The sequence below is a fragment of the Leucoraja erinacea genome, chromosome 24, assembly GCF_028641065.1.
Source record: "Leucoraja erinacea ecotype New England chromosome 24, Leri_hhj_1, whole genome shotgun sequence".
Classification (NCBI taxonomy): domain Eukaryota; kingdom Metazoa; phylum Chordata; class Chondrichthyes; order Rajiformes; family Rajidae; genus Leucoraja; species Leucoraja erinaceus.
The window spans coordinates 12,218,083-12,230,424 of record NC_073400.1 but is presented as its reverse complement, the minus strand read 5'-3'; the positions used below and the strand labels follow the sequence as shown (position 1 = coordinate 12,230,424).

The following is a 12,342-nucleotide window of genomic DNA, read 5'->3' as shown; positions in this document are numbered from 1 at the left end:
AGTGGAGAGATGAGTGATGAAGGGATAGATTTTGCACCTATTAGTGAGCTCTTCATAATTTGGTTTCAAGAGATAATTCCAATTAATTCAAATGGGATGTTGCTGAAATAAACTGGAGATGACAATTAAGGCAAAGGCACAAAGGGAGGAGTTAGAAACTGGACATTACCTCATGAAGGGAAAAAGCGCATCCAATGTGCCATGCAAAGGCAGCATGACAACTATCAGAAGAAGATGCAGTTAATAAGCAGAAAGGAATTGAAAAGTTCATAGTGGAGGTAATAGCATATATAAAAAAGCTATAAATATATTGAAAGAGTTATCTAATTGTGCCTCATGAAAGATTTAAGAAATGTAAAACCCAGCAATATATAACTAACAACATGAAATGCATCGTAAATGCTGAATATTATTTCTAGGTTATTCTCAGTCTTAATTCAAAAGCTATTTTCTTTTCTATCATTTTATCATATATTTTGCAAACCTCTTGAGCCACAAACACTAAAGACTCAAGTGACAGAAATATACAAAGTTATAGTGCAAAAGTAGATCATGTAACCCATCACAACTATACCAAATGAACTGTCCAATTGATCCCAACCCTGTTTCAGCCATGTAAATATTTTCCCTTGTCATTTACTTTCTTTGAATGTAACTGCTAAATCTATAGTCCGCTGCCATCTGTACAGTTCATTCCATATCAATATAATCCTTGCAGTACGTTTAATAAGGCTGTTGAACCTTGTTGAATAGTGGATACAGTTTATTTTCATGTACTCTATCAATATTATTCATAATTTTGATTACTGCCACCAATCTCCTTTTAACTCTCTATATTGCAAGAAGAACAATCCCATCTTCTTTATTCTGTTCATGTAACTGAACCTAAAATCAGAGAAAACATCTGATCCAAGAGATCTAAGAACTATCCCATCGTCCCAAGGCGGCACGGTGGCGCAGCGGTAGAGTTACCATAACTATCTTATTTTTTACGCTGCTTTGTTCGAAAATCCAAAGATCCCTAAATTTGGGACCTGATCTAAAAATTCTACAATCCCTGAACCTGAAGGCGGTCCCGACATGAAACATCGCCTGACATTAGTTTAGTTTAGAGATACAGTGCCCTTCGGCCCACTGAATTTGCGCCGACCCACATACACTAACACTATCCTACACATTAGGGACAATTTACAATTTTTACCGAAGCCAATAAACCTGTACGTTTTTGGAATGTGGGAGGAAACCGAAGCACCCGGGGAAACCCAGGCGGTCATGGGGAGAATGTACAAACTCTGTACATGCAGTACCCGTAGTCAGGATCAAACCTGGGTCCCTGGCGCTGTAAGACAGCAACTCTACTACTGCGCCACCGTGCTGCCCGTTTCCTTCCCAGGACCTGCTGAGTGCCTCCATCATTTAGTGTTTTCAAGATCTCAACATCTGCAGATTCTTGTGTCTCTTGTGATCCCCATTCTTTAATAGTTATAATGATTGGTCACGTTCTCCAATGTATCTTTCCTGTACTTTCTCCTAAAATGGCTTAATCTTAGTTACCAAAAATCCTTATGTAGAAAGTACAGAAACCAAGTAAAAGTGCACGTATTTTATTAAACATTAAACTAGGGCAGGATGACATTTTTCATTTAATTTAATTTAAGAACAAACCATGGAATTTAAACAAAATGTTCAATAAAATCTCTCACCTCCTCAGGTTGAGCGGGATATGGGCCAAACAGGGGCACGTGGAACTAGTGTACTTGTGTTATCTTGGTCAGCATGGGCAAGTTGGGCGTAGGGCAGCATGGTGGCGCAGTGGTGGAGTTGCTGCCTTACAGTGCCAGAGACCCGGGTTGAATCCTGACTATGATTGCTTGTCTGTATGGAGTTTGTGCGTTCTCCCCGTGACTTGCGTGGGTTGTCTCTGAGATCGGTTTCCTCCCACACGCCAAAGACGTAGGTTAATTGGTTTGGTAGAATTGTAAATTGTCCCTAGTGTGCAGGATAGTGTTAATGCACGGTGATCACTGGTTGGTGCAGACTGAAGGGCCGGTTTCCACACTGTATCTCTCAACTAAACTAAACTGAACTAAACTGAAGAAGGGTCTCGACCCGAAACGTCACCCATTCCTTCTCTCCAGCGATGCTGCCTGTCCTGCTGAGTTACTCCAGCATTTTATGTCTACCTTAAACTAAATTATAGTTTGACTGAAAGGCCATTTTCCGTGCGGTTTGACTCTGTGACTCTCTGAATCTCTCTTAGGACTACATTACAAAAGTGGACCCAGTGTCTTGTCTTGGCTTGAGTACAGATGCCATCTACAGCTATAGTGTTGATCATACGAAACGAGTGTTTGGAACTGAACCACCAGACCTGCTGCCCTACAGATATATGGGAAAAGAAGTCACCAGCTTCTCCGTCACTTTGAAAGGTCAGTAACAAAAAAATGACGCGGCATCTCCCGGCCTTTGATGTTTAAATATGAACAAATGGTTAGTACATGACAATGTTGTGATCGTTGTACACAGTTCCAGTTTCCGGTGTGAAATGAAATGTGTGTTTTGTTGGAGTCTGTGTTTTAAGGAAAATATAGAGAAAGTACTATTTAATAATCTGTGGGTGGGGGAAGATGCGGATAGGTGGAACCAGGTGGGAGGGGATGAGAAAGTTGGACCAAGGAAGAAGCAAACTTGGGTTGACAGGTGAGTGTGGATGGGTGAAGAACATCAAGCATGTGCGTTACCTGAAATTGGAAAATTCAATATTCATTCCATTGAGTTGCAGCGACTGAAATGGATTATGATATATCGTTATGATAACAGGAGCAGGAGTAGATCATTCTGCCCATCAACTCTACTCCGTCAATCAATCTTGACTGATCTATCTTTCCCCCTCAACCCCATTCCCCTACCTTCACCCAAAACTGTGACACCCTCACTAGTCAAGTACCTGTCACTTTAAAAATACCCAAAGACTTGGGCTCTGGCAATGAATTCCACATATTCACCACCCTGTGGCTTAAGAATTTCCTCCTCATCTCCATTCTCCTTTTAATATGAGGCTGTGCCCTCTGGTCCTAGACTCTCCCACTAGTGGAGACATCCTCTCCATCTCCACTCTATCCAGGCCTTTCATTTAGTTTAGTTTAGCGATGCAGTGTGAAAACAGGCCCTTCAGCCCATCGAGTCTATGCCGACCATCGGCCACACGTATACTAGTTCTATCCTACACATCTGGGACAATTTACATAAGCCAATGAACCTGCAAACCTGCTCGTCTTTGGAATGTGGGAGGAAATCGGAGCACCCGGACAAAACCCACTCGTTCGCAGCGAGAACATACAAGCTGCATACAGTCGGCACACGTAGTAGGAATCGAACTCGGGTGTCTGGCGCTGTGAGGCAGGAGCTCTATCGCTGTACCACAGTGCCACCTTTAATGGTATATTGTACAGTAAGTTTCTATGAGATTTTCCCCTCATCCTTCAAAAATCTAGCGAGTACAGGCACATAGTTGTCAAATGCTCATCATATGTTTGTGACGTTCATGAGGAAAATTGGACTGGTAATTTCACGAGAAATGTAACTTTGATTCCCATTCGTATTTTACAATGTGGAATTTTGCAGGTCTGGTGAATCTGGTACCATGGATGTAGCCTGATTAACAATCTTACTTTGTTGGAGTTAATTTCCGGGATGACGGGACTGACATATGATTAAAGAATGGATTGACTGGGGATTTTATTCAATGGAATTTAGAAGGATGAGAGGGTATTTTATAGAAGCATATAAAATTCTTAATGGATTTGGATAGGCTAGATGCAGGAAAAATGTTCCCTATGTTGGGGGAGTCCAGAACCAGGAGTCACAGTTTAAGAATAAGGGCCATTTATGACTGAGATGGGGAAAAGCTTTTTCAACCAGACAGCTGTGAATCTGTGGAATTCTCTGCCACAGTAGGCAGTGGAGGCCAATTAATTGGATTATTCAAGAGAGAGTTAGATATAGCTCTTTGGACTAACAGAATCAAGGGATATGGGGAATGTCCTACTCGTACACCTACTTTCTATGTTGCTATGTTTACGTATTCCATATGTATTGCGTGTTAATAATGACCAGTCTAAAATAACCAACGTGGTTCCCTTTCAGGATTACAAGAGAAAAGTATAGACAGCTTGGTCTTTGAAACACTGATTCCCAAGCCAATGATGCAGCATTACCTCAGTCTACTGCTCAAGCACCGAAGGCTTATCTTGTCTGGCCCTAGCGGGACGGGCAAGTCCTACCTGTCCATTCGTTTGGCTGAATACTTGGTTCAGCGGTCAGGACGAGAGGTCACGGATGAAATCATTGTCACGTTTAGCATGGACACACATTCTTGCAAGGTAATTTTTAGAAGTTATTTTCACCATGTGGTTATTGCATTGCCTTGGCAGTGTGTTTATTTTACATATTGCAGAAGCTGCAAGGGGCTTGAACTTTTCAACCAAGACTTCCAAAATATGCTTATTTTTCTTTATGTTTAATCTATAACAGAAACAATGGACCATTGTATCTCAAACACTAAGCTTCTGGATTTATTTTGCATTAGATCTTGTCTTTATTAAACAGGATAATATGACTTAAGTTAGCTATATTTTCATAATTCCAAGGTCCATTGTCAATGACTGGTGCATTGAATTTACTGAAAGGAACTGCTGAATATCCAGGTCTTAAAAACTTATTGAAACTTTTTAGATATTTCCACTGTATCAAATAAATAATTTTAGCGTAATTGTTTATAACCTGATAGTGCGGACAGAATGTGAGCAGAACATAGTCCCTGCTAAATAATACAATACATGGATAATTATCACATTGTATGTCATCCACGTGATTCATTTTGTCACTGTGACTCTTCTTAGTATGTTTGTGACATATGAGCACTGTTAACTGTGAAATGAAAGGATTGGAAAGCAGTTCTGTAATATTTAACAATGCAAGTTAACTCCCTCCTATGGTTAATAGAAGCAGTAGTCAAACCTAATTGTAACCCAGGTCATAAACCTTCATGTTATAGAGTCATTAAGTGTGGAAACAGGCCCTTCGGACCAACTTGCCCACACTGACCAAGATGTCCCATCTACACTAGCGCACCCTGCCTGCATTAGGCCAATATCCTTCTAAACTTTTCCTATCCATGTGCCTGTCCACATTTATTTTAAATATTATGATAGTACCTGCCTCAACTACCCCCTATAGTAGCTCGTTTCATATACCCGCCACCCATGGTGTGAAAAGTTGCCCCTCAGCATGATAATTATCACATTGTGCGTCTTCATGTATGTTGGAAGCAGGAAGAAAATCGTTTTAGGTGATTTAGGTTTAGATTTAGGTATGTTATTATCATGTGTACCGAGGTGCAGTGAAGAACTTTGCATCTGTCCAAGCAGATCAGATATGCCATACATAAATACAATCAAGTCAAATTCAAGTGCAATAGATAGAGCAAAGGGGAAAATACAGAGTGCAAGATATAGTTCTTCGGACTGAAGTACGGTCCTGACCCGATTCGCCACCCATCCTTTTTCTCCAGAGATGCTGCCCGACCTGCTGAGATACTCCAGCACTTTGTGTCGACCAATGCTGAGATACTCCAGCACTTTGTGTCTGTCTGATGCGCTACAATGTTGATCTAACAGAGATTGTTAAGATTTTGAGAGGGCTTGGTAGGTTAGACCAAGACAAGATAAGACATGTGGAAGACAAAGAGTTATGGCATTAATTAAATCTAGTGGATTAATCCATGGTAAACGTTTTTAAAATCTAGTCACTAGTTGGAATGTGAACCTCCCTACAGTTAAGGTGAAAGACCAGAATAGGCTGGGAGAAAGCCCGTGTGAACATAAAGTGTTGTGCAGACATATTTTGCTAAATTGCCTATTTTGTAGTAAATTCAATGTAATTTTATGTAAAGTAGAACCTATCATGCAGTGAAATTGAAAACACTAACCTCAAAATAGGTTTGTTTGAATATTATTATACAAATGTTTAACACCTAACCATCGAATTACTCTGTTCATTAAAGTATAAACAAAGGGATTTGATATAAACTTAAGTATTGGTTTGCTTTAGTATTCCGTGGTTTCAAACCCCATGAACCTTCATTGTTTATGGTGTATACAGTGTACAAGTCATGCATTTAAATAAGTTCTCCCTAATGAGATTTACATTGTTTTAGAAATTAAGAAAATATTGTTGTGTTCACTTCAATATATGTAGCAGGGAACTGCAGATGCTGATTTACACCAAATATAGAGACTAAATACTGGAGTAACTCAGCAGCACATGCGGGGTCAAAGAAAGAGCGTTCACATCGTGGCCTTGTTTCCACCAATCTTTCCACCACCACCTACAAGAAGCACAAGACAGACACCAATGTATGCAGATGCCGAGAAGTGTGTTCACCTCTGGCTGAATGACTTCTAATCTTGCGTGTGGACTCGATAAGAAGAAGAAGCAGCACAGGCAGCATCTCTGGATAGAAGGAATGGGTGACATTTCGGGTCAAGACCCTACTTCAATCTGAAGATGGGTCTCGAACTGAAACGTCACCCATTCCTTCTATCCAGAGATAGAAACATAGAAAATAGGTGTGGGAGTAGGCCATTCGGCCCTTCGAGCCATTCAATATGATCATGGCTGATCAAAAATCAGTCCAGCTTTCTTCCCATATCCCATGATTCCATTAGCACAAAGAGCTATATCTAACTCTCTTGAAAAAATCAAGTGAATTGGTCTCCACTGCCTTCTGTGGCAGAGAATTCCACAGATTCACAACTGTCTGGGTGAAAAAGCTTTACCTTTCTCAGTCCTAAATGGCCTACCCCTTATTCTTACACTGCGACCCCTGGTTCTGGACTCCCCCAACATCTGAAACATTTTCCCTGCAACTAGCCTGTCAAACCCCTTAAAAATTTAATATGTTTCTATAAGATCGCCTCTCATCCTAATTTCCAGTGAATATAAGCCCAGATGCTGCCTGTCCTGCTGAGTTACTCCAGCATTTTGTCTCTATCTACTTTAATATATGTTGTTTTAATGATCATATCAGTATAAAGTTCTCACTTTTCTGCATGTTTATGCATTACCATTGTAGGATTTACAGCTGTATCTTTCCAACCTCGCCAATCAAATTGACAGAGAGACGAGCACAGGCAATGTGCCGCTGGTCATAATTCTTGATGATCTCAACGAGCCTGGTTCTCTCAGTGAACTTGTCAATGGTGCCCTTACATGCAAGTATCATAAATGGTAATGATATTTTATCTTTTTAACCATTTTAAATCTTTTTAATTCCATGATGTTGCAAGGCTAATGATAGTCACTATTGGTGTCATTAGTCGCAGTTTGGTCTGAAAACCACACAGAACTTACAATACGGCAGCTTTTCAAGACATTCGTTAAGACAAAAGGCTCAGTTTTAATCTAACCCATCCTTTGACAATGAAAGCGTTGTTAGAATGTTGTTTAAAGTAACTTGCTTTGATATAGGTACAAGAGTAAAAGGTTATACAGTTTTATGGGAAGGAAATCTGAACATATTATCAGTGCGCTGCCATAAATATAGATACCCAAATAATATGTATTAAAGTAGACCATATTACGAGAATGACGTACCACTGCAGTAGTTAAGAAGCTGTAGAGAACTTTAAAACATTGTTACCTCCAGTTGTCAAGTCCCTTCAGTTTGATGGATCAGAGGGGATATGACTGGTAGAAAGAAGTGGGACAAGAGTTGGCAAGACATGGGTGGCTCCATGTGGGAGGGTTCATTAGCAGTTGTGTGAAATGGGGGAAATATGGTGGAGATAGTTCCAAGGCTGGAGGCGGAGAAGACAAGAGGTTGCAAGGTTGGATCTAGTAAGAAAGGAAAGTGAGGAGTGAAATGTAGATTCAGAGAGAGGGATGGGGAGACGTGGATAGAGGGCTAGGGGCAAAATATGGGGTTCTGGAATAAGCAGAGGGGGATGCTGAGCAGATGGAGGTGGAAGCGGCAGAAGGGAAAGAATCCCTTCCCCTCTTTCTACCAGCTAGATGAATGATTGAATGATACTTTACGAAGGAGTGAGTGAATCAATTAATTAATTGATTGATTACACTTTATCATCGCATTCGACGGATCGCAGTTAAATTCTTTGTTTTGTGTATCACACACAATGTCTGCAAAGAGTCGCCACATACAGGGCGCCGACAGAGTTGCATATCGTTCAATATAATCCGTGAGGCCCCTCTTTGTTTTCGGCGGCTCCATCATGCCGGGCCCCCCTTTGTTCACTCAGAGGCGTGTCCTCGTCCGACCTCGGGCACCCACCGCGGGCCCGTTCGACTTCCAGCACTCACACGGGCCCATCCTCGGCTGCCTGCCACCATGTCCTCTCCATACTCCATCAGTTTCAAGAAGGGTCCCAACTCAAGACTATCCAGTTCCCTTCACCGATACTGTCTTACCCGCTGAGTTATTCCAGCAATTTCCTTTTCACTGTGAAATAACTTTTACAATGAATCTTTGCAATCAAGTTACTGTTTGGCATCTATATAATATTAAAACTCTGTGGCTGCTGGCTGGCTGTGTTTCTGCCTGACTTGTGGTTGCCAGCCTGTGGGTGCCAGCCTTTGATTCGTTGCTACGCCAACACCAGACCCACAAACGCCCAGGTTTTTTCCATTTCGGTAGACATTTCACTTTTCATTCCAAGTATCCACTCCTGATTACATTTCACCGTGTTTATGTACACATTTTAAATAAAATCCTTCTCACCCCTACCCCCACTCATTCATTTTGTCGCCTCCTGCTGGCCAGCGACCATAACGGCTGCTGGCGCCCGCATCTCGCCTCAAAGACGCCATTTAAAAACAGCCGCACTGCTGAGTCCTGCATGGCTTGAGTTGGAGGACCACGTCTCCCGTGGGGGCTACGGGTAGGGAACGGCTGCGTTAGGGGAACAGACCCAGCGGACCCAACGGGTCTGCACTTGGTCTAGTATTCACATAAAAACACATATTCAATTTCTTTGGTCTCTCTGTTTCATTGATTCTGGAGACAGTTCACTTTTGCACATGGATTAGATTGCCATTTATTTCTGCTTCAAAAACACCCTGTTGAGAAATATTGAAAATACAGCAATTAATAATCATACAATAATTTTCTCATTGTGTACTGATAGTTAAGGGGCGACACAGTGGCGTAGCGCTAGAGTTGCACCAGAGACCCGGGTTCGATCTGTACCGAGTTTGTACGTTCTCCCTGTGACCGCGTGGGTTTTCTCCGGGTGCTCCGGTTTCCTCCCACATTTCAAAGATGTGCACGTTGGTCAGTTAATTGGCTCCTGTGAATTGTACCTAATTCATAGGATAGAACTAGTGTACAGGTGATCGGTGGACTCAGTGGGCCAAGGGGCCTGTTTGCACACAGTGTCTCTAAACTAAAGTAGGAAGAGTAATTGCAGTGAATGACCACCTAACATATCTACCTAACAATTGCTGTTTAGTTCCATTTTACTGGCCTGAATGGCTTTCTGCAATTAACGTTACAGTCATGGGAGAGTATTGCACATAGTGAAATGTATTTACATGGAGGGGAAATGCATAGATAATGGGTGCATTTACATGCATTTTACAAATTGCACATATATTGTAACATGTTAGATGTGAGCGATTATTTCCCAGTTTGATCAGTGATCATTAGAAAGCTGGCGAGCTATGTTTTACTTTAGTGCAGCTAATGTTTGCCTGGCATTAGTTGTAGAGATAATGACATGATAAATTTCACAATGCATGTTTCATCTACTGCCAGCAGAAATCTTCATTATTAATTGAAGTTCAGGATGTGGGAACAAGGTAGCAATTAGAAGGTCTACATTATCACATCAACGTCCGACACGTAGTATCTCCCAGCCTCGCATTGCAGTGGTTAATGTTATTCACTGGAGCTCCCTTTACTGATCGCAGCTTTTGTTTTGTCATGATCTGCTTAAATAAAATCATTCAAAAATAAAGTCCAATTTTAAAGCTGACTGGCCTTAAGGATAAAGGTTGCTTGCCTAGATGTTAGACTTCACCTTCTATTAATGTGCTAAGTTTGTGTTACGTATTTTGCTCATGGTCATTGTAATTTTCGCTTCTCCATTCCAAAACAAAAGTGGGAAGGAACTGCAGATGCTGGTTTACACTGAAGATAGACATAAAATGCTGGAGTAACTCAGTAGGTCAAGCAGCATGTTTGAAGAAAATAAATAGGTGATATTTTGGGTCCAAGCCCTTCTTCAGAGTGAGAATCGAGGGTGAAGGAAACTAGAGGCATGAAAAGGCTCAGAATAAATCCATTGTTGGCTGTGGAAAAGGTATTAACGAAGGGATATATGGGTGCGAACAGTGGAACCAGCAGGACAACTAGGGTGGGCGAGGGACAGAGAGCAAGGGTTACTTGATATTAGAGAAATCAATATTCATACCGCTGGGTTGTAAGCTGCCCAAGTGAAATACAAGGTGCTGTTCCTCCACTTTGTATGTGGCCTCACTGACAGTGGAGGAGGCCCGGGACACAAAAGGTCAGCATGGGAACGGGAATTAAAATGTTTGGCAACCAGGTGATCGCGTAGGCCAAGGTGGACTGAGCGTAGGTGTTCAGCGAAACACTGTGTTCAGTGGACACGGTGTTATCCAGACTTCATATCTTCCCACAAATGTACAACAGCCTTTTTTTGCTACTGTACAATGTCTGCTGTGGGAAACTAAACCCTTCAATCTAAATCCAATTCTGAGCAGCCAGCTCAACAATGGTGGTGAGCGCTGAAGGCAGGTATCCAGATAGATCAAGGCAAGTCAAATCTTAACACACAAATTGGTGTGGAACATACCATAATACTATTTGTAACTGATCTTTGCTCAAGTTTGTGATTTTAATTTTGGAAGGTAAGATGAAATTCACAATAAACGTCAGCAAACTATGTAGCACAAGCTTAGCACACCAGGAGATAGTGAAGATTAATATCTTTGCAAGCAATGTTTATTCTTAAAACCAGTCAGCATTATAATATAGAGTTTCCGTATTTCCCGGCAATGAAGACGCACCTGTGTCGAAGCCGAATACCCCCAATTTAAATTGGCGGGACGGGATCAAGGGTTTGGTTTAGTCTAGGGGTCGGTAACATCACCTGCGACTGGCTGCAGTTCCCACATCCCTCGCGATCCCCGGGACTGGCTTCAGTTCCCAAGACGTCTGCCCCGGGACTAGTAGAGAGAGAGAAAGAGAGCCCGGGACGGAGCAGACAGTCTTCCGCCCAGTAGCTACCCGCCAACCACCACCTCCACCAGTTGCGCCTGTGCCGAAGGACACCGGGGCTGGTTCTGCCGGGCGGGCCGGCAGAAGGCGCTGAGTTGGCGGCCGGTTCCGCTGTCCGGTTCCGGCGGCCTCCCTCCCCGGGCCTGACTCCCCACACGCTGTGAAAGGAACTCTCCCACCCCAGCGGTGCTGTCCTTTTACAGCCGCTTCCCATCAGCTGCCAGCAATGAGGGATAGACTTGGTTGTCCCTTAGTACAGCAACATCGTTCTTGATCATCATCTTTCTTGGCTAACAACCTAACCTTCGACCTCCTAGACATAGGTACATTTTCGTGCCTTAATTTGGGGTAAAAAATAGCGTCTTCATTGCTGGGAAATATAGTACTTTGAAATTATCCCTTATATGAGAACATAATACAGTGTGAGTAGGAAGAGGCCAACTATTTCATCAAGCCAGCTCCACTAGCCTTTAGATATTAGAGATGTAGGACACAGGCCTTTCAGCCCACCACGTCCTTGCCGACCAGCGATCACCCTGCACACTAACATAACCCTACACATTAGGGACAATTTACAATTTATAGAAGCCAGTTGAACTAGAAACGTCTACGTCTTTGGATGTGGGAGGAAACTGGAGCTCCCGGTGAAAACCTACGTGGTCCTGGGAAGCAATCGAAAAAATCTGTGCAGCTAGTATCATTACTCGGGATCGAATCTGGGTCTCTGGCACCAGAAGGCAGCAACTCTACCACTGCACTCATACGCCACCCCAAATTACCCTTCATCAGTCCTCAAGATTGTGGCTGATCAATCTTCTCACAGCCATCTTTCTGCATTAACCTACAACCATTTATTTCCTACAAAGCCAGCATTCTGTGTTGCATGGATTCAACAATTGAGCCTCAACAGTGCGTTGGAGTAGAATCTAACACATTTTCATCACCTCCTAAGTGAAGGAATAACCCACAATTCCAGATGGCTGAGCCAGTAGAAAGATCCTCCATGCATCCAGCATGTCAAG

At 42.4% G+C, this 12,342-nt stretch overlaps 1 protein-coding gene across 1 annotated transcript in view; it reads left to right on the top strand.

Moving 5' to 3' along the window:
- Nucleotides 1-12,342, top strand: part of LOC129708650 (neuron navigator 1-like) — a 512,158-nt gene that overhangs the window by 466,029 nt on the left and 33,787 nt on the right. The window contains exons 29-31 of the mRNA XM_055654539.1: nucleotides 2,261-2,429; nucleotides 4,147-4,382; nucleotides 7,136-7,290. Coding sequence (XP_055510514.1) covers nucleotides 2,261-2,429; nucleotides 4,147-4,382; nucleotides 7,136-7,290 — 560 coding nt within the window. The remainder of the gene's footprint in view (nucleotides 1-2,260; nucleotides 2,430-4,146; nucleotides 4,383-7,135; nucleotides 7,291-12,342) is intronic.